General features: G+C 37.6%; 1 protein-coding gene and 1 long non-coding RNA gene across 18 annotated transcripts; one reads left to right on the plus strand and one right to left on the minus strand.

Annotated features, from left to right (window-relative positions):
• Positions 1-227: 227 nt before the first annotated feature.
• On the minus strand, positions 228-12,498 carry LOC135592498 (protein SCAR2-like). 7 transcript variants are annotated; one of them, XM_065081988.1, is made up of 16 exons: positions 12,301-12,498; positions 11,951-12,194; positions 11,701-11,840; positions 10,637-11,083; positions 10,365-10,549; positions 10,026-10,232; positions 9,895-9,956; positions 9,706-9,802; positions 6,143-6,306; positions 5,053-5,176; positions 4,835-4,964; positions 4,012-4,079; positions 1,087-3,925; positions 855-941; positions 657-764; positions 228-558 (listed from the first exon to the last, which is right to left on the minus strand). In XM_065081988.1, exons 9-16 carry the CDS (start codon positions 6,264-6,266, stop codon positions 496-498), a joined length of 3,543 nt encoding a protein of 1,180 aa, XP_064938060.1. In that variant the 5' UTR covers positions 6,267-6,306; positions 9,706-9,802; positions 9,895-9,956; positions 10,026-10,232; positions 10,365-10,549; positions 10,637-11,083; positions 11,701-11,840; positions 11,951-12,194; positions 12,301-12,498; the 3' UTR covers positions 228-495. The 7 variants fall into 7 exon arrangements, with proteins under 7 accessions (XP_064938060.1, XP_064938062.1, XP_064938061.1 ...); XM_065081990.1 differs by having other exon boundaries at positions 9,895-10,232; positions 11,751-11,840; XM_065081989.1 differs by having other exon boundaries at positions 9,895-10,232; positions 11,741-11,840.
• Positions 12,499-12,766: 268 nt separating this feature from the next.
• LOC135592499 (uncharacterized) lies at positions 12,767-22,245 on the plus strand. Of its 11 annotated transcripts, XR_010479101.1 has the most exons (9): positions 12,831-13,064; positions 16,024-16,117; positions 16,212-16,284; positions 17,580-17,737; positions 19,661-20,245; positions 20,649-20,702; positions 20,793-21,220; positions 21,348-21,820; positions 21,907-22,245. It is a non-coding gene; the product is annotated as an uncharacterized LOC135592499 (long non-coding RNA). The 11 variants fall into 11 exon arrangements; XR_010479096.1 differs by lacking the exon at positions 12,831-13,064 and adding an exon at positions 12,767-12,812 and having other exon boundaries at positions 16,024-17,737; positions 20,793-20,947; positions 21,060-21,220; XR_010479097.1 differs by lacking the exon at positions 12,831-13,064 and adding an exon at positions 12,767-12,812 and having other exon boundaries at positions 16,024-16,962.
• The last annotated feature ends 404 nt before the right edge of the window (positions 22,246-22,649 follow it).

Consider the following 22,649-nt stretch of genomic DNA (forward strand, 5'->3'; position numbering starts at 1 on the left):
GGGAAAACTATATTATATTGCGGGAGTGGAGTCGAGAACAAACATCGAAGCCGATGCTCGAGAACGGGTGAAGGGTGAGAAGTAGCTTACACGTACCGCGACGCACGCTATTACAAGATCCACCCACTGATCAGCGTGGGCCGAGATGATTATGGCCTTCTGATCGAGATCGCCTTCGTAAGGACAGTTAAAAGAACCGCACGGTGTGCTTACCGACACTCATTACATCATCCTACAATCCGACGAAGAAAAATGCGATAGATGTAATAGATCTCCATACAACTACTACACTCTACCCGGATGGCATGTCAATCTTGATCTGAACAAGAACAGTAACGTTCATAATATGTGACCGAGATAGTAGCAGTAGTTCCATGAATGTGATTCTCAACGTTGAGCAACACTCTATCGATCATCCCCTCGTTCTAATCTCAAAATGATCAGCAAAGTGAATCCGTTTGAAGTTCTGTAAGTACTTCTTGTGGTCAGTGATTCCTAAGAATCACTCTTCCAGTTATCTTCTTCGTCATCGTCGTCGTCGTCACTTCCTGCACATGCCTAAATCAAGGAGTAATTTAGGAGAGGCTGTATGAAACCAGAAAGAGAACAAATGTAAGCGCAGATCAATAGTTTTCCGATTGAGCCAGAGAACAGACCTGCCGGATTGCATTTGCTTTCTCTAAAATGGCGATGACCTTTACGTCTGTTGGAGGGCCACCTTTGAACTTCACTGTCGGTGCCACCATTGGTTTCAGGTTGAAGGACTTGACAAAGAACAAAATGCATCAATATATGATAATAAAAGGTGTTTTACTTTGAGACAAAGATTTTATTATCTAAAGCATTATACCGACTTTGTTCCTTATCTGCTCCAGAAACGATCCTTTTTCATCGGACTTTGGCATGACAGAAGAATGAATCAGCTGGGGTGCCTTCCTCAACTGCAGTCATCAAAATAAAATAGACATGGTGAGAACAATTCTTTAAAAAGGTCCTGTACTATAGACAATTCCTCAACTGCAAAATCATCAATTAAATTGTTTTCCAATGTTACTTTAAAGATTATGCAGGAAATAAACTACATACCTTGCTTTTGTCATGAGATGCAATAGCCTCAATCAAGGGGTCATTAGGCCTACTGATAACCAAGCGAAGTTTGTTTGTGGGTTTCTCATTCTCTGTAGTCGGTGTGGTTAAATAATGTAAAGAGGATGAATCCTTTTCTTCTGTAGAAAGAGATCCATGTCCAGATTTCTTAGGTTTTGTGGATGGTGGTAGTGGAAGCTTACCATTCACAGTTAAGGCAGAACCAGCAACTTCGTGGGTGTCCTTGTGCTTCTCACCATCTGCAATACCATTCTGAGATCTCTTTAGTTCTAACTCTTGACACCTCTCATTTAAACTTGGAATTACCTCTGACAATGTTGGAGGATATGTTTTTGAACCTTTCAATACAGAAATGTCTCGAGAGCTTTCATTTTCTACAGTTGATGGCAGTTCTGTTGCTCTCATGCAATCTTCTTCAAATGCGTTGCCATCATGCACCTGCTTGTCCTCTTCATGTGGCAACTCCAAAGCTGGGTGCACCAACTTTCTATCTGAGTGTAAGATATCTTCGTAGCCACCCTTGACAGCTACTGTTATATCACATGATTTTGGAGACTGCACGGTACAATCTGACCCTGTAATTTCAACTCCAGCTAGTAAGTCTCCTGAATGTTCCTTCTCAACGGTTGATAATGATATGTCAGTGTTTGATCCACTTGGAGGTTGGGCCACACTACAACTGGAGACAAGAGAAGCCTGAGGAGGTTTTGTCAATCTCCCTGGAAGTATCTCTTTAGTATCTTCCGATGTAACATTATCCTCTGGAAGTGGTGCACTCGAAGCTAGTTGTGGCTGCTGTTCAGAAGATTGCTGCAGAATAGTTTCAGATATCGAGTCCTTATTCAACCGGATTAGTGGAGCAGGTACCGAAACAGAACCGGAGGTATTTTTATGCAAATCAGAATTGCATTGAAATGGAATAGATCCTTCAAAAGAAAGTTCCCCACATATGGTTTCATTTGATGATGGCATGTTAGATTCGCTAAAATCAACATCACTGGTAATGTCGTCACCTGATTCTTCTGGATTGCATTTCGGCAGTTCATTTTCAGTAGATAAGATTATTCCAACAGGTTCAGACAGGACATCCGTGTTATCAGAAAATGCTTTATGTCCAGTAAAGGTCCATGGAGATTCATGTGCCCCAGATAAAATATCCGCCTTACAGGTTGACATGTTAGGCATGGGAGTTATTCCTTGGGTTACAGCATCGGCATTTTCATGTGTTAATACCAATGTTGAAGCTGCTAAACTGTCATTACCTGTGATGGCATTTCCCAAATCTTCATCCAGTACAGCAGGCTTCACAAGGCAACAAGCTCCTTGATCATGCTTTTCTGACTCTTGAGACTTTATATGGTCTGAGACTTCAATATCTGTGGTACCTACTTCAAGAGCAGTTTCATGTTGTTTCTGCAAGTGAAGCACCGGCCTGTTAGAACTCACCACATCATGTGTGCTTTGCTCCTTGATATATTCATTGGGATCACTTTCTTTAGGAATATCATCTTTCATCAAAAGCTTTAGGTCTGTCATATGGTGTAGAGAATCAGATAAGATGCCAGGGTTTTTAGCAAACTCTCCATGTAACATGTTAATCTTTTCTTCAGAAGGGAGTTCGGAAGCATCTACTTTGCATGGTGACTCACCATCCAAATGGCTTACAGCTTGGCCAGTTTTTCTCTCATAAGATGGGGATGTCTCCATAATGTTTAACGTAACCAATGAGATTGTAGAAGTTAAGTCTGTGATAGAAGATCTACAAAATGCTTCTCTGTGTACAGCAGATGAAGAAACATCTGATGTCCTTAGAAGTAAATGCTCTGAAGATTTGCATTTCACAGGCTCATTATATGTCTGCTCAAAATGGGTACCCTTCATTTCGCCTAGGCCAACATCTGACTCTGGAGGAAAATCAGAGTCATTCTTGTTCTCTTCTAATAATTGAGCAGCCATATGACCTAAAGTATCTGAGAAGGAAAGATTTGCTGCCCCTTTCCTGAATATTGTAGTGAAACCTGGTGATGAAGCAGAATTTTTTATAAAATACTGTTTAGAATATTGAGCTTGTAACTCCTCCTGTTCCTCATTAGCATCACTTGCATCAGAATCTGTCTCTTGAGATTCAGTGCTGACAAAAACTGAATCTGTATTACCTTGATTCTCAGCATCTGTTTCTAATTCTGATTCCATTGTGGTAAGTGCGTCCATGTAATTGTCCAAGTCACTAGAAATCTCATCAGAAATATAGCCATCAGAACTGTTTTGTGATCTACATTCAGCATCAGGTGAAAATCCATTTTGTTCGACTTCTTGATCAACTGAAAGATTTAGGTCTACTTCACTAGGCTGAGAACCATATAAATGGCCTTCAGTTATATTTTTATTCTTGGAAACTACTGCCTTTTCTTCCAGCATAAAATAGACAGAATGCACGTTTTGTACTTCACTAGTTGGCTCAAACTGTTTATCTGAAAAATTCATCCTTTCTATTTTCTGCTTCTCTGAGTCACCTGCAGTTGTCATTTCCTGCTTGGTAGGAGATCGGCTTTGGTTTTTCTCTCTGTTGGAAGATGTATCAACTACAATTGCATGCACCTCAGTGGCCGACTTAATCAAGTCAGCAGATTTCATTCCGATGGATTGAATTATAGATGTCTCGGAAGCCACTTGCTGCTCTGTTGGAAGCAAATCAATATGATTCTCCATGTAACTTCTTAGACTGTGACTAACTGATTCATTCAGTTGTCTAGGTTTCAACTTGACATGTTGTAAGGTTACTTTGTCAAGAACTTGGCCAGAAGTAGCAGGCTGCAATCTATACACAGCATCAATTTATGACAAAGAAAGAACCTCAGAGGACAAAGAGTTCTATAAAGGTATCAACTATCAAGAAAGAAATACCTGGAATCAAAGTGAGACATTAAGAAAGATTTAGGTGGTTCACCACCACAGGAAAATGATACCTTCTTCTGGAGAGAGAAAGAAGTGGCAATTTTAACTGACAAAAGTTCTTGGTGCAAAGAAGAGAAAAAGGCACAACCTAAACAATTCTCCAACAGAACATTGGATATAATGTCAAGCTGAAAGTCATTATGCTTAAGCAGAAAAAATAGACATAATAAGCATCAACTCCTTGTCACTTACTATCATCAGTTCATGGGTATTAAGCTAGCATCAACCCCAGGTTTTATGGATATTAGGCTGTAACTGAACTTACTATCACCAGCATGTGGACATATATCAACTCCTTGTCACTTAGTGCTGGTATCTCAGCTTTTGTTAATTCAATGGAAAGAGATATTAATCTGATATTCGGAAAAAAATAAATTCAATATAAGAAACCTTTAACAGGATACTAAACTAGCCAATGCGGTATTATTTTTATTTATTTGGTCAATTTAAATAGGGCCATCCCCTAAGGAACATACTAAGTAATACAGATTTTCAGCATACCTGACACAACACTGGAAACGAATACATGGAAAAGGGTTGGGTTTAAGAACTGGTGTCATTAAAATTATAATGTGCATAGGGAGCCATGTATCACTCTTCCTAGGACAAAGTCAAAGTCATCATCATGTTATTTGCTCACTGTATATTTATTTTCTGTCACCAACAAAAGAAGCCAATCTAGTAGGTCTTGTGAAAAATACATCCTACCTAAAAGTAAATGCAATGAGTATTATTCCTTGCAGGTCATTTTTAGTGTTTTTTAATTGACCACCTTTGTTTTGCAAGTTCTTTTTTCTCTCCGAGGGTCATGTTCCACCAATCTGGAGGATGTCAATTCCATCATAAAAAGAGATGGATCACTGTATCTCTTCAAACATGCTCCATCACCACCAACATCAAACCTGCAGAAGCAAGGACGTATGAATTAAAAAAAAAGAAGAAAAAGAAGCCATAAAGTCTGGCTGGTAAGTAACTAGAACAATGCCATACTTGTCTAGCTTGAATAACTGTGGTGGACCATGACATTCTTCATACATATCCATGAAAAAATGCGGCATATCTCCTGCAGTGATTAGATTATGGTCCACTTGGATATTACAGTGCCAATCAATACCTGCAAATGATGGCATTTGTACTAATCATTAAGTGCCTTCTAAAAATAAAAGTTAACTTTGTTTTGAGCCTCTCTAATTTACTGCATGAGCTCCAAAATACTGCTTTATATACAAGGTTATCTGCAACTCAATAAAATTCTAACTTAAATATAGATTTCGACAAGTTTCCGGTTGCCACAAACATAAATCACATCCCCTTTTTTTACTTGACTTTGCAGTCATATGGTAAATCCTAGCGGACTGGTAGTACCTTGGGTCATGCTAACAGTACTTCACCACTGTGTCAATGGCAATATCTTTCAATAATGTGTCTATATGGTCAGTTATCCTGTCTGATTATGTTCAACAGATCAAAAACTAAATAAATTTCTATGTGAATGAAATCGAATTGACACGAAACTAATAATCAAAACAAAGCAAGCGTATTCAGATAAAAATTTATGAAAAAAAATCTTAATTAAAAATTCATATTTAATAAAATGCATGGCTATCCACCCAACATTTTGCCTCTTAAAAAATCGATTGGTATGAAAACAAAGTTTCAGAATAAATACATATGTGGCAACTACGTAATTACATGCATGTCCAACTCTATGTTTATCACAAATCATGGCAATGACAATCAAGCGATGCAAGTTCCATATTCAATAGCCACCAAACCTAAATATATATGAGGAAGTTAAAAAATATCCTGGATGCATGTTTATCAAATGAATTAGAAAAGCAGAAATAAAGTAAAATACCTTTCGAGCAATGTAGCTAATGCCAAGCAGAAAAGTATGATTTGTGGCTAAATTACAAAACATTACATCAACATCTTAAAACTTGGTGTTTTTCCTTTTTTTTATATGGTGTTAGAGGTGCAGAACATTGGAAAACAGATGATAATTGACACAACATCTGAGTCATCATATACAACAAAACTGTTTTGTCTAAACCATAAATTTTTTTAAGTGCAAGCTGACCTTCCCTACAAGACAAACATGAAGAGCCACTCCCATGAAAAAGGCCATTTGATATTGCTGGAATCTGTGTCTCTAGCTGTTGGACTCGAAGTATCATGTTATGACCTCTAGAAGCAGTGTTCATTACTTCTTCATGCAAATTGTGGAACACCTCTGTAGCAAACCTATAGTATAAAATGTGCTTGTCACAACACTGTGAATGGATATTAAGATGCAGTGAGAAGACTGAATCTGTACAATTACATTCTATACTCAGAGCTAAGCAACTGCACCACGTCCATAAACATATTCAGGATAACAACAGTTCAGCATGATAAATTGGCAAGAATAGTAGTTTCCAGATGTTATACAAAATTTCATCTACAAATGATCCATTAATGGATATGAAAATTTTAAATATTTGAGCTTCCTATCTGTGGTAATGAATCAAAGTAATTATGTTTCAATGAAAAACATGCAAGAATTCTGGTTGTGGTTCAAGTCATCAATACTTAGAAGCTACTGAGAAAATCACAGACGAAGACCTGAGTTATCACAGTTCCTTGTGGTATCTAAAGTTATTTGGCCATATGCATATTAAGGAACCAAAACAACAAGCTAATTAGTTTGAATAAGACTTCTTGTGGGTAGTTGATCCTGTTTTTTGGTCATTGACAACTGTCTTGTGTAGTGCACCTAATAATGGTAATCCTATGACTTCACATGTATATGGAATTAGGCTTTGGGGATCAAAGTCTATTTGGAGTTACTTTTGTACAACCATAATGCCTCTCCCTAAAATTTCTTCACTTTAATTGGTTACTCAGCTCAACTTCTCGGAAAACCTGAATAAAAATTATACATTGTAAATCTAGACAATGTAGTCCAGTCAACTTGTTAAATACATAATCCAAACACAAACTAAATCCTTGCTCGCTCCAAGTAATTTTAAACTTGGAAGTCTTTTCAAATTCTTGAAGAAAGAGATGATGCTCAATCTTAGGTCCATCGGTTTATATATGAAATACAAAATAAGGAAAAGAAGGTTAGCCTGTGGATACAGATTCCGCTACTGGTGGAGGAAGATGAACCTAACTTTTTGCTATAGTGCAATTCCAGAATATTCATTTATTCAAAGTAAATCTTATGAAGCACCAAGGAATTCGAACATGTTTCAAAACAATAAACAAGATTATGAATCATGAAGAAATTTTGAGAAATCTAATCAAGTGAAATGGTTCAGTTATCTGAAAATGAGCATGGGACAAGTGTCTTGTGTCCGATGATGATATGAAGCACCAGGTTCATTTGCTTAGAACACTTCCCAGAATGCCATTGTTAAGGGGTTCATTTACTTAGCTAAAAAAACCAGTCAATTTGAATGAAATAAAATTCTTACAATGTAATGATCATCAAAAGTGTAGCAATGGACACTGTTCATCATGTATGCAATAAATTAATTTGCCCCTTGTTCCTCCCTTCCAGCAATTGAATCCATAACTTAGCTATGACAAAGACCTACGTAACCCAAAGGCGCCAGTAGACAATCCAATCTCATGCCAATTGCAGATGATCATCATCATATGCAATACAAAAAACCAAAATTTCAGAATATCCAGACCTCATCATGTTCCTAATCTCTCCCTAATCTGCACCACGAAGTACAAAGAACATAAAAAGAAGTTCCGAAAAGCAAAAAAAAAAGCAGGATCAGTGTGCATAGATATTGAATCAACCACGCTTCCCAGCAGAATATCACAACACATACCCACACACATAAAACATCACACCAAACCAACACCACAGAGATACTCAACAACCCAAAAACTGGCATGAGAAAACGAGGAAAAAGAGAATCCAAGAACGCGTGACATCGTCTCTCACCTTTCATTCTTCCCCAAAACCACCCAAAGAAAAGAAGGAAAAGAAACCGATCCAAATCACGCTTGAGGTAACACCGAGGATGAAAAGCTCACTCTGGATGCAAGAACGAGGATGAAGCTTCGTTACCGAAAAAACGAGAATATAAACCTACTCTGCGAGATCGCCAAGCTGCCTTAAGAGGCCGACCAGTCCAGCCATGGCGACACCCTCGAGAAGTGCTTCAGGGTCATTCTTGTCCGCAGCTCCATAGAGCTCCGACCTGCCCAAGCCATACTCGTTCTTTATCTGGTATCTGATCGTCGGCATCCCTATCCGACGTCCAAAAGGCCGCGTCGTCGATGACTAAACCAAACAAAGGGCTCCTTCTTCCTTCCGATATATCTTCACCGTTGGAGCTCCGTTACAGAGGTCAGACGGGAGCCGAAGAGACGAGCCTTGCAAGTCTCCCTCCACTCCTCTGCTCTCCTCTCCTCTCCTCTCCTCTCTCCACGCACACAGAAACTAAGAAGACGTGATAGCGTTTTTAACGAGCGTTCGATCTGGCCCGTTAATTGTCCTTAGGACCCACTTCCATTAAGAAGACAGGACCGTAGATGGGGAATTTAATTAGCTGTTAAATAGTTAAGTACCACGGCGTACCGACCCGCTTCGATTACAAGTCGGGAGGGAGTGTAAATGGTGAATTTAATTAGCGGTTAAATGGTTAAGTACCACGGACGACTGACATGTTCCATACCCTGCATTAATGTTCTTATGTTGCAAATTTACTTGGCCACAGTTCAGCCTTATTATATCTCTCTCTCTCTCTCTTGACCTTAAAACCAAAAAATAAAACAAAATTTATGTCCATGTCTGGTCTCAAGGGAACTGAATTGTACTTTGACAGAAGCACTTAAAAGTTTACAATCACAAGAAATCCACGTTTTTCTGTTTTCGATTCTAATGATCTTCTTCAGAAGGTGAAAAAAAATCTTTTTTAATCAGCACGAATATATATATATATATATATATATATATATATATATATATATATATATATATATATATATATCTTCTCCAACATCATTTTACAAAAGTCGAATAATATAGTATTTTTAATAGTAAAAAAAGATAGAGAAAGATTAAAAAAATCTTAATAAAAATTATAAATACACTAATTAAATAAAAGTGAATTATTATATATCATAATAATAATAAAAGATTCATGTAACCAACTATAAATAATTAGGACTTACGATTTTATTATTGTTGTTGTTATAAGACATGAAAAGTCGGGTTAGATTTAGAAACAATAAGAAAAACTAATTTGAATTGATAATTTAAAAGAAAAAACATTTTGAAAACACAAACTATATCAAAAGCCTCTAGAAGTAATAAAACAATGTTTTGGCAGCTCGATTGGTGATAGCTGGGCCAAAATGTTGCCAAATGCTAGCTAATAATAGTATAGCTTCTATCACGTATTACTGCTTCGTCACCCACGGTTGGCTGCGCAATATTATTATACAGCGAGCATGACTGCGATTCCATAACCAACCTATCATTTCGGCAACGACGTGTGGCCCTCTTTCTTCCACTCTCTCCTTTAGTTTTATTATTTTACTGGAGATAGCATTTTTTTGGTCTCTTAGCTTTCAAGATTTTGTTACTTGGCAAACACTCATAGAAATGGATGTTCGAGCAAAGTAACTTATGCTTACCTGACGAGGTCAATCGAGGAACTGTAGCTCTGGGGACTGCAAACTGTATCCAGCAGAGGTTGTAGAGCATTAGCATTTCGATCGAAGCTTTTGGTAGCTGCACAGAGAGAAGTTAGGTTCTCACCACTTAAATGCCATCTACATGCGAAGAAAACATCAGCATCAAGAATGTGATCTTAGGGAACACACCTCCTAGGAGAACCAAGTCAAGAAAGTGGATCCTTTCAGGTCACTGAAGTCAACAATGCCCTCTGCATCAGAATCGAAAAGTTTCATGGTCAAATCAGTGACACCTATTGGTTTTAGGCATAGAAGACAACCGTGATCTTGAAATCATGAGGGGCCTGCTTGGCAGCTGAAGCATACAGGTTCTCAGCCATCTTCTCCACCAGGCCAATTTCCTGATTCAGGTTCCATCATCTGTTACTCGTGGAGGAACTCAAGAATGATGGTCAACCTTCCCATACAATGGGTATCTTTTGGAACGGCAGGAAGCTCATGCAAACTTGTCTGTCCTTGTTGGGAATCTGGAAAAGCATGTAAAAGATAAGTGCAAATGTACAAAGTTAACAATCAATTACCTTGGAGAAGTTCAATACTAGTAACTCAAGAGAAAATAAGTTCATAGAACGTAAGAGCTTCTGAGAACACCTTCTTACCTGCACAAACATAAGAGCTTTGCCATTTGAAGAATAGCACATAATAAGGTGTTTATCATACCGATTGCAAGTGAAACAATGATACTGCTTGTGACTCAATCAATTACCTTGGAGAAGTTCAAAACTAGTAACTCAAGAGAAAACAAGTTCATAGAACATAAGAGATTCTGAGAACACCTTCCTACCTGCACAAACATAAGAGCTTTGCAGAGTGTCACGATAATACACACATGCCATTTGAAGAATAGCACATAATAAGGTGTCTATCATACCAATTGCGAATGAAACAATGATACTGCTTGTGGCACCCAATTTCTCGTAGGAAGACACAAGGGCTTTCTTCTAGCATATCTCGATAAGTATGATAATGATCACATTCTAATTAAGTGGTGTAATGCTCTCCTCTGATAGGTTCAACAAAACAATTTTCAATGATTATTGAACAATCAGGAGCTCATCATCAGAACATGTTCCAGTAACAGAGAAACCACCGGAGAAACACATCGACAATGGATTTGCTCATTGTTCTTGCAACAGGAAGAATAAGGGCACCATCCATATGAAGTAATGGAAGAATTACGCAACTTGAATATTTGTTATGCTAAATATTGCACAAATTCTATGGTAACCTGGTCGCAAAACAAAAGAAAATTGACATCTATGGAGCATCAGGAGCAGAGTTAGATTGCTATGCCTCCAAAGCCAGCATTTTTTGGCAGCTGAAAAAAAACACAGAATAAATCATATGGAATTCAAGTTCAGAAAAACATTAATATTTCTGTGGAAAAAGAAACTTTTGCAGATTGCAGAAACTATGTTGGCTGAAACTATAAGATTGAGAGGTATAATCACTGGAAACTTCATGCTTATTATACAATTGTAACAACACCACAAGAGCATTGTTGTGGAACCTTAAGTTGTAATCGTTTAATCGTAAAATCTTGATACTTTAGTCCTTTCATCTCTAACATTATTTTTCCATATAGCATCAAGTTTTGTTTAATATTTGCCTCCTGACTTGGCTTCCAAGACATCTCTAACCTCATCGTGACTTTGTTTATGCATAATGAATCTTCTACACCATGTATATTGCACATATGTGCACATATAAATGAGCTTGAATACACAAAATAATTCCACTAGAAAAGGTTGTGTATCCATAGCCAGTTGTACCATGTAGATAAGGACATGTTCAGAAGAAAAAGTAATGCAGCAAGTCATCCTTTATCTAAAAGATCTAAGAACTGATGCTGAAACCAACGATTGAAATCGCACTGCCAGTCCACTGAAACAAACATTGCATTAACATGGCAAGGTAATTTTTCCCATTTCTCACATTGCATTAACATGGAAGCTGTAGCTTCAGCAAAAACTACCATGCTTGACCTTGAAGTTTGGCTGTTTTCATTTTTCAGGGCCACCACATCCGATGTTCTCTCATATTGAGAAAACAAGCATAAAGAGATTGCTTCACTTCTGCCATATACAGAAAAATGAAAGTAAATTATGCCACAAAATTTGTACATGCATGTACATGGCAATACCAAACAGAACTCAATTGGATAATGGTAAGTGATAAGTCAAACCTTCTTCTTTCCCTTCACTTTGGCAATTGGTGAAAGGTACAGATTCAACGACAGCATTAAAGACTAAAGCAAATATCCTATAACCCAGTCTACAACAATGGCATAAGACGCCAAACGAAAACCAGCTCTCAAAGAATTCCTTTTACGAGGCGAATCTTGACATCTCTGTTGCTGAGATAGTCTGATCTTATCGAAACACAGGCTTCGTATCGTGTTCCATTCGACATCGGAAAAGGCACGAAGACTTATAATCAAGAAAGAAAACACAACATGAATAACCCTATTAGCCGACAATATCAATAAGAAAAAGAGTACGAAAAGAAAACATGACAGCGCCGAAGAACATCTACCTTTCTTCTTATTCTTCAAGTAAATCATCTACTTCGGAACGATATCTTGCTTAGGAACCGACGCCATACGGGGACGAGGAAGAGCATAGCCCGCTGCTTTCGCTTGCTTCCAATTCGGCGACCGCCGACCAACGGAGCACGAGGAAGACAAAAGTGTGAGCTCGTCTAATTCTACTCTGTTATCTATGAGCAATAGCAGCCTACGAATAGACCGGATCTGGATCCGATAGGAGCGGACTTGGTTCACAATTTCGATCCAAAAGCCTGGAATCTTCGGATCCGAAACCCGATATCCGACCCGGTTCTTTCTGTTTGTTGCTCTTTTCTTCTCTTCATTCCCGTCGAGCCTAGGAAGATCCGAACTCCGAGAAATATTCGGATCGAACGTGGAATCGGATCTCCTAGCATTCGGATCCGATCTGATTTCTCAGGTTGGTAGACCTTAAACGACGTGGATCAGATCAATGCGGGCATTAATCGAGAAGGAAGCATCTCCGTGGTAGAAGAATCAGGTGATCCCTACTCCCCTTTCTCTACTCTTCTTCCCCAGGGTAGAAGAATTAATCGCCAGGAAGCTTCTCTCTGTAAACGGGAATTAGTCGCTAGGAAGTTTACGGTTCAAGAATTGACATTAGGTGGTGTCTTTGATCTAGTCCTCTCACCTCGTGAGAAGCTTCGAGCGGTCTTCCTTCAGAGCCCTTTGTCCCACTCTGATTTAGTTCTTTAATCTGGCGGTGAATGTGAAGTTCTTTGGTTTGCAGCGGGTATGCGAACTATTTAATCTTAGAGTGGTAGGGTTTTTTGAAGTATTTATTTAATCAATGAAGGGATAATGCCTTTTGGTAAGTGAATTAACAATGCAGCGTTAGGGGTGGGTTGAGACATGGCAGATCCACGGAGTTAGAGTTATTGGGGGATGATAATGATGGCTAATGGATCTAGAGCATTGACACTGTTAGGGTCATTGTTCTGGTGTGATGGCATTGAATTCTTGATGATGTTGGGGTGTTTTGAGAAAATGATCGAGGACTGTCTTCCACATACCTCATTCACAACATGATGATTTGTAGTTATATATTAGTAGGAGATATAGAAGTAATTGAATAGAATAACTTTATGTTTTGAAAGAAAAATTTGCTTAAGAAATTTTCTTGGCATCGTTGGTTATTTGGCGCCTATCTAACTAATGTGTGATCCATGCGGATAGAGTTTGCTATAGGTTACGCTGGTGTTAGTGCTGGCAATTTCAGAATTGTTAGATGGAAGCAAAAAAAAAAAGAGATATATGTGAAGTTTCTTAAGGTATGGATCACACAGGAGTGGAGGAGATGCTTTCAAGGGTTCACATTGCATATATAAGATTTTCAACTTAGGAAATATTGAATCTTTTACATTGTTCTGGTTATTATGATCAGAGGAGTCACTATTGGATTCAATTAGTCGGTTAACCCTGTCTTAGTAGTAGAGGGATACCTCTTTTACTTATCACATTGGACATTATTAAAGCTTTAGTAAAATAACATGGTCCTCTAACTGTAGCATCCCGATTAGTCTCACATCGAAAGTGGACAAAATTAAAATTTATGTATAAGGGTCCGATAGGTATAATACTATTGACTTCAGCTTAAACATTTTGAGCCAGTAGTTCAAACCCAATGAAGTTAACAAGCCAGTTATCCTATCAGGTCGGGTTATGACAATTAGTATCAGACTAACCTACCTAGTATTGGGGCATAACGAGGGCCTCGAGTCGGACTAGTATGAAGCTTAATGTTGTCCACTCATGAAATTTTGTTTTTGAGCATTACTTTATGGTTAAAATCCATATATTATGCTTCTAAGTTGTGTTTGATGTAAGGTTTTTAATCTCGTATCGTATCAATGTACTAAGCTTTGCTCGGTATGGTATGACATACCGAGCAGTATGCCTAAAATAGTCATAAAACCCTTCGAAAATACTTTAAAAAAAAAAGTTAGGATATGTTTTTAAGTTAGAAATAAATATACATTTAGTATAGTTTTAAAAAATTAATGTAAATTAGGTAAGAATAGTGCCACATATCTTTTTCGGGCTTTGAGGAGTAGTCTTGTGCAAGGTTCGTAATTTTGGTTCATTCTGGATCGTTCTTTCATTAATATTGAATTATCTATAGAAAAACTATTTGAATTGTTAGATTATTTTGTATACAACTTAAACTTTAAGATTCAAATGAATTAAGTAATCATATGTGTAGATATATCTGATTCTACCACCAAAATGAACGACGGGCTTCCACGGGTGGTGGATCGGGATCCTCAATCTTATGTATCTGTATATCAATATAAGATGCTTGCCGGACCTAATCCTGAAATTGATCTCATGACATAGTGTATTGGTACACCGTATGTCATTGGTGAATTAATGTGGTGATGGTTGTAGGTTGATCGTCGTGAATCACGTGTCGGAGACAGCTCCTGAGGCATGTATTAGTGAATGTCAAAACTTATACTTTCGCTACTAATCTACTGTTTCATATCATACCTCTTGATTAAAAGGTTATTCCTCTTAATCCTTTCAAATTAGCCTTCTAAATTTGATCTAATCCACAAATCGTTGTTTTGTTAAGTTTGGGAGGGTGAAAATGTGAGAATAAGAGAGAGATTGTGAGTAAAAATAAGTTTAAGAGAGTTTAAAAGAGTGCGAGAGTGAAATGAATTTAAAGAAGAGGGAGGAAAGGGTTTAAAAACCCTTTAGAATGCCTCCAACTGTCAAATTGACCATTTGAAAACCGATATAAATCGGTAACGGTCGAAATCGACCGGTACAGGTAGGTAATGGTCGAAATCAAAATTTCGGCCATTACTGCCCGGTACAACTCCGTATCGCCCTATACGGGGCCAAATACCTGATACCGCCCGGTAGTGGGCAGTCAGTGTGCCAGTCTGCTAGCGGACCGGTACATACCGCTCGTGGGCGGTATGGTACGGTATTCAAATCCTTGGTTTAATGCACATTGAATACTGGTTGGTACCAGTTGAAATTTCGACCGTTACCGCCCGGTACAGCCCTATATCGACTGATACGGGGCCAAATACTTGATACTACCCGGTAGTGGGCAGTCCGCGTGCCGGTTTGCCGGTGAACCGGTCGATACCGCCCGTTTCGGGGGATATGGTACAGTATTCAAATCTTTGATTTAATGCACATTGATCAAGCACTATTGGAGTTTAAGTTGCTACATAGGACTTCCTTGAGGCTAATTTAACAAGCATCTTTCTTTTGTAGCTGCTCTCTATACAATTTATCTTTTACTATGGCATAATTTGCTCAGAATAAATTTTTTCTATATTTTCTTCTGCTGGTGTATTCCTCACATTTACAGTGAATTTTTTTTGTAGTGCATACTGTTTGTGTTCCTGGTTTTTTTACCCAAGGACCTGTATTCATATGGTTTACATACCAAACTAGATGAAAACCTTTTTATGCATAAGTTCAGTTTGTGTCATATTTTTTCACTTTTTTGTTATTTTTAGTAGCACTTAGTAAAGAATCAATTTCTTGCTTAGAATTTTTCCTAGTTTTAAGAATTCGTGGTCTACATGAATAAACCTAATGTTGATAGATGATCTGAGGATCTTGTATATGATTTACTTTTGCATTCATTATGGGCAGCTATCTTTTAGATGCATTGATTAGAGCCGCACAACTGAGCATCAGTTCACTTTTCGTTTTAATTTATGCAGGTAGGTACAGAGATGTGGTGGGCATGTGGACATATGTGTTGAAAACTACCTACTTCAAATGTTAAACATTTGGATTTAGATATAATGTCTCAAGGTTCACTTTGTCACAGAAAATACAACTATAATAATCTGGATGGGAAAGGTTTATTTCAAGCAATCGATGCTCATGATGTTATAGTGAAGTGCAGATTGCAGATTTTCTTATCTTACTTTGGGGTTGCTGTGTTTCTTACGATTACCTTTTATTTAATTATGATGAAGGTATCTCCTAACCATTCTCATGGCTTTTATTGTGTGTATCTTTAGGTTTTATTTGCCAAAAGACATGTTTCAAGGGAGGATTTTTAGAATGACACTTTGTATAGGTTGTGGGCATAAACTTGCTCTTGCTTTAGTTGCTGATGCCTCACAGAATTTTTGTCTAACAGGACTTGTGTGTCAGCTCCATTTGGAAAACTCTAGTGTGTTTCCTCATGGCAAAAGTCTTGCATTACAATCCTGTAAAGAATGGCGAAGTGTCAAATTTTTTCTTTTTTTTTGTATTTTAAGCTGCCTTTGATTCATGACTTCTTTCATGTTTGAATTAGTTAATTTGAATAAACAGATTTCAATATAATTGTTGTTATATAATTAAAAACTAATGCCATATAAGATGTGATAACTGTAGTACTACTTTTCGTTTCTTATTTACATATTTCTTTTATGTTGTCGAACAACTTTAACAAGGTGAAATATGTTTTGATTGATGTTGAATGAGTTTGACACCAATAGAAGGGCTCATTTGGTCTTAAACAGAGCTGTTTCGACAACCTGCATTCTTTTTTCTTTTTTTTTTTCGCTGGAGACTTCACACACCAATTTATGGGTTTTTTTTAACAATGTATAATCAGTGGTGATTATGCCAGCATTTGGTGTTCAACATGAAACTCATTACTGGAGGTAAGTTCTGTTATATCTGGATGCCTTGACATTGCATTGGTACATAGTTTTTTCTGTTCTTGTATTTTTCTTTTATCTTCATAACTGATGGAGTGCTTTTAAGATAATTATATTTTCTATTTTTTGGTTTCTCAAAACATTTTACTCTTTGATTTTTCTCTAATAAATATTACAAGATCTTTACTATTTAATCTAGTTGGCACCTAAAAAATGTGGATAAGAGTAATCTCAAACTGCTATCCAATGGTTCCTTGTATGTCTAACCAAAAGGTTGTAGTAGTTAAGTAATCTCAACTGGTCATGAGTTTGTCCAGACTTCGGATTGAACTCAAATTTCTAAAGCTGCTAATATTTTATGTGCACTGTTGGAAATATTTTCCTATTATAATTTCAGTAAATTGTCTTGCTGATTGATACATTTAATTGCATCATATTCATTTTGTACTTATTTTCAGAATATGAACTACATTTTACGCCTGTGTCGTGAGTCTGATGTGTTTATGAAATTTTCAACAGAGAATAGATGAAACAAACATCCATTATGTATACACCACTGTGACATATGTGTTAATGGTACAGCAATCCTAATATATTTTGAAATGTCTGGCCTGTATTAGGAAATATCCAAAGGTGTACCCAGTGCACAAGGCTCTCACCAATGCAGGGTGTGGGGAGGGTCAATGTACATAGCCAATTTATGGTTTTTCTTGAACAATATAGAATCAGTGGTGATTATGCCAGCATTTGATGTTCAACTTGAAACTCATTACTGGAGGTAAGTTCAGTTATATCTGGATCCCTTGACATTGCATTGGTACATAGTTTTTTCTGTTCTTGTATTTTTTTTTATCTTCATAACTGATGGAGTACTTTTAAGATAATTATATTTTCTATTTTTTGGTTTCTCAAAACATTCTACTCTTTGATTTTTCTCTAATAAATATTACAAGATCTTTACTATTTAATCTAGTTGGCACCTTAAAAAATGTGGATAAGAGTAATCTCAAACTGCTATCCAAGAGTTCCTTGTATGTCTAACCAAAGTTTTGTAGGAGTTAAGTAATCTCAACTGGTCATGAGTTTGTCCAGACTTTGGATTGAACTCTCTCTGAAGCATGTTTCTGTGCGGCACTGTTTAAGTTGGAATTGTATGTGAACACTTCTGACCTTTTAGTGCTTGCCAAATTGTTACTTCTAGACATAGCACTTCATTGTTCCACCATGTGGTTCACTGGAGCCATTAAGACATGCGGTATATCTTCTCAAAACATATAGAGCTGTATGCCTTTGCATATACGCTTGTCTAAATTTCAAATATCACTAGTTTCCTTGTTTTCTTGGTCTCATGATTAAATTTATACTTGTAGTTTAATTTACCGATGCTTTGGCAATAAAGAACCTAAGGAAATTTTATGGTCATTACCATAAGTCATAAAAAAGAAAAAGTAAAATTGATTCTTTTAGCTGATGTTTATCTTTCAAATGCCACAAAGATACTTCTGGCTTTCTACAAACTAGATTTCAGGTTATGAACTTTATGAATTTGTTGTGGCTGGACACTAAAGTGGATTTCCTATTGAAATCATTATGTTTATATTATTGTTTTCTTTGCCTTTTTATCTGTTATTAGACTCTAATAGGACTATGAAGTAACACATATGTTCCCTTGTTTGAGTGAACATATTGATTGAACCAAGACTTTGTGTTAAAATGACGAGACCTTTATTGACCTGTCCTTGTGCAAGTGTTGTGTCTGCCGTAAGATACTAATCGTGTTTTCCCATACGCAGAATAGAGATTTGTTTCTCGATGATGACCCATGACACATGCTTTTTTTGTCATGGATAGCACTAGACTTTTTATTTCATTCTTTTCTTCTAAAGACAATCTTATCTTTCCTTAGTGGAAGGGTCATCCGCTGTTTTGTCCGTCTTAGCAAGATACTCAAACCAGTCTTAAATGAATATGTGACTCCTATGATGTTTTTTTTTGTTCGACTCCTATGACTTGTTACTGGAACCAATCAGTTCGTTGAACTTCAGCTCTTACCATATTCTATCTTTCAACCTCATCAAACTATTTTTAGATCCATATTCATGACACCCTAATGTTAAACTTAGTTTGATAAAATTATAAGTACATGCAAGGGAAAAAGATGCATTGAAGAATGCAACATATTGGTTGCTAAATAAATTTTGTCTAGGCATATTATTTATCTACATACAAGCAAAATAGCTACAAAGCATTTGCATGCCCAAAGAGTGCCCCAGTATAGTTTTCATCAACAAAGTTACAAGTCTTTTGACATATCCAAGATCACAATGATGTTTGGATGTAGGAGTTGTATGACAAACAAACTTGCAAAAATATAAACTAGGAACAATTTTCACCAACCGTATTGTTGTCAAAGGTGATAGGCACAAAAAAGGCATGAAAGTGTGAAGTCACTCTAGGCACCAGGCGCTCACCTGAACAATACAGGTAAAAAATATAATTAAGGAGAAAGAAATGAATCACTGTTGAATAATAAGCACCCTCTGCCTGGTGGGTTTGGACTTTAGCCTTTACTCATATTAGTTACTATGCTAGATCAACCATACTCGAAGGCTTACAAATGACCAATTCTCTACCATTGCAATGGCATAAATCTCCATAGGGTTGCATTAAAATCAGTACTGATGGCTTCTCTTATTTGCAGGATGGAGATGCTGGATTTGCCTTACATAATCACTTGAGAGCATGTTTAGGAGTTGGGAAAATATATGTCCAACACAAAATGGACATATAGTGTGAAGCATTGGCCACTAAAGAAGGGTTGTTGTTTGCTTCAAATCGAGGATTCATTCGTATTCAGATTGAAACAGATTCCTCGATATTGTGCAACACATTTACCAAAGACGTTGCACCACCTTTGGCATTTGCGGATCATCATTCAGGATATCAAAGCACTTCTTCAATAATTTACTTATTATATTTTTCTATACTGTAGTAGAGAAAGTAACCAAACAACTAATTGGGTTACCAAAAAATACTAGGGTGTCTAATGTATCAATGATTTGAAAGGACAATTATCCCCCCGAGTTATCCTTGTATTTGCTCAACGACTAACAGTTCTTACCGCAGAACTTTAGCTCAGGAATCTAAGTTTTCTTTTTCTTGAAATAAAAATGCATTGCTTTAATATGTCTATATTTTGATGCAGTGTTGGATACGTATATATCTTTCACTCGACACTACCTACTTGGGAAAAGAAGCTATGTGGTCAGTCTGGCTTGGATTAAAGGTAATTTACTTTTTCAGCCTCTCTGTTTGTCCTTTTATTCATGGACGAAAAAAAAATTATAGTAGATGCACATTTTATCACACATATATGTTGTTCGAAGCCTTTGGACTACAACCATAAAATGCTAGTTTATTATAGAGAAACTAATTAATTATTGTCAGTCTGTAGGACAGCTAAAATAACTTATAATGAATGCAGACATTAAGATGCGTACATTTCGATGCTGTCGTTGATACGGTGAACATAATGCACAGATTTTTCATCAATGCAACAACATAGAGTTAAAAGTTTTGGCGATTCGAAGCTTGCTCGCTTTCTTGTGGTGTTAATGCATATCTATGTCTAAGTGCATCATCAACTTATAATTGCCTAAAGCTTAAATTTTCTTGTCATATCGGATTAGTTGGAACAGGTTTGTTGCTGAGGAGAAACCCAGACCCTACATAAGCTGGACAAGGTATAAGCCAAAACACAGCTACGCTACGCTGCCTCTCCTTCATACTCTTCTCATTGACTTCTTCATATCTCTGTCATCACAATCTGCCAGCAGCAGAAATGGACAAAAGCTGACAACTCATTTCACACGCCAACTCTGACCGACAAAAGCAGCTGGCGAGTGCTCAGATCCATGCATGCAATGCTTTTATACCAACACTTGGGAATGGGTTCCCGTCTGAGGCTGTTCTGAAGAGGAGACCACGAGTGAGTTTGAAGTCTGTCAGAGATGGAACGATGATGATAGATAGCATTATTAAACCTCCCATGCCCTGGTCCCAGTCAACTTGATTGGTGTTATCTGTCTCCAATGAATCAGATTGCAGTACACGCGGAACTATTCATTCATGGTATCCCTGACGAGCAGGAGGAGCCACAGAAGCCGATAAAATGGTGAATCCAAGCTGTAAAGGGATTAAATACTCCTCAAAGCGACCGACATGGACACACAAGACAGCAGGATGGGAAGTTTGGTTTCAGGTAATGCGTGCAGTCTCTGCAGAGAAAGGTCCATACTATTTGATATTGGTTTCCTTGAAACTTAGCTGTTATCTGCTGAGCGGCAGCAGTTCATGGGGCCCTGTTTAACTTGGTTCTTTATTTGTAGTACGTGAAGGCAGTGGTGCTTCAAATTAAAGCTGGTCGAAGGGCTTTAAAGGCATTTCAGTCAATTGGAAAACGTTGATGAAAGGTTGAATGCCTCGTGTCACAAATTCTGCATCGATTCTAGAGAAGCAATACTTGTCCTGTTCGAAGATCATTAGCAGTTGTGGATGGGTTGGCGGGACAAATGGCATCTTAAATCGTACCGATATCTGATTAAAAATCACTGGAATTCGAGCCATCCCAGCTGTTCTTCTGAGGCCATTGTCTGCCTGAATCACCCACAGCTGTGGATGGGGCAATTATATGAGCATATTTATGACAGTGATTGGCTCCTAAAATTCAATCATAGTTCAGAGGATCCGGTCATATTCATTGCACCAGCAACCATCCGAGTTTTCCTCCTGTGTCTCAGAGAATTTCTATGATCCATGGATTGATGGATTTATTACGACTTGCATCACCGGGGCAATCACGGTACTTCACATTTCTTATTTGGTGATATCAATGTGAGCATTTTCTTTTTCTCTTACACGAAAAGAAAATATATTTTCTTCTTTCAGATGTCAACTCGCAGGGAGAAGAGAAGAATCTCCTGCTCTCGGACTTGATTGCATTTCAGTCGACACATCTCTCGTGGAAGGACATGAATGGAAGTAACAATATCTACTGCGCCTGCACTGCAAGATTTGAGGTAGCAAACGCATTGGCTGTTTAATAGGTGGAGGCAGCAAGAAACACCGAATGCAGACGACAGACAGATCGATGGCTGCAGCCAGTAATAATTTTTATAAGATATGCAGCAGATTTGGTAACGTGGCACTCGCAACTAATCTCCTCCGTCTCGTCTTGTGTACCTTCTTAAATGAGATGTCCACGTCCTGGGGTCATTCGCAGGCTCATCTTCCCATTCTTGCTCCTGGCTTTTAGGGTGCATGCACGCCACGTGCACGTCAATCAAATCCAAGGAAGAAATGAAGTCTCGATGGAATGGGTGCGAGCAGTGGCTGAGAACTCAGTGAGAGTCCCATCAGGTTATTGATGTGTCTTGGCACATCTGTAAGAGAAATGCAGTCTTTAGTAGATCGCTCTATCACGTAATTAGTTCCCGTGATCTCGAAGGGTTAATTATATATTATTTTAATTATTTTTTAACTAAAAAAGATTATTATATTTTAAAAAAAATTATATTAATATTCTTATAATTACGAAAATAAAATATTTATATTCACGATATCAACGGAGGTCGACGATGACGTCGTTAAGGGTCGTGGGTGATTGTTGTAGATAAGGAAAACGATGACAA

This window comes from Musa acuminata, chromosome BXJ1-9 (genome assembly GCF_036884655.1).
Source record: "Musa acuminata AAA Group cultivar baxijiao chromosome BXJ1-9, Cavendish_Baxijiao_AAA, whole genome shotgun sequence".
NCBI lineage: Eukaryota > Viridiplantae > Streptophyta > Magnoliopsida > Zingiberales > Musaceae > Musa > Musa acuminata.

Coding starts and splice junctions, on each gene's coding strand:
- LOC135592498 (XM_065081985.1), bottom strand. CDS start 8,311: ATGCCGACGATCAGATACCAGATAAAGAACGAGTATGGCTTGGGCAGG. Junction 6,307..8,156: donor CAGCTTGGCGATCTCGCAGA/GTAGGTTTATAT, acceptor TTTATACTATAG/GTTTGCTACAGAGGTGTTCC. Junction 4,965..5,052: donor CAGTTATTCAAGCTAGACAA/GTATGGCATTGT, acceptor TTGCTTCTGCAG/GTTTGATGTTGGTGGTGATG.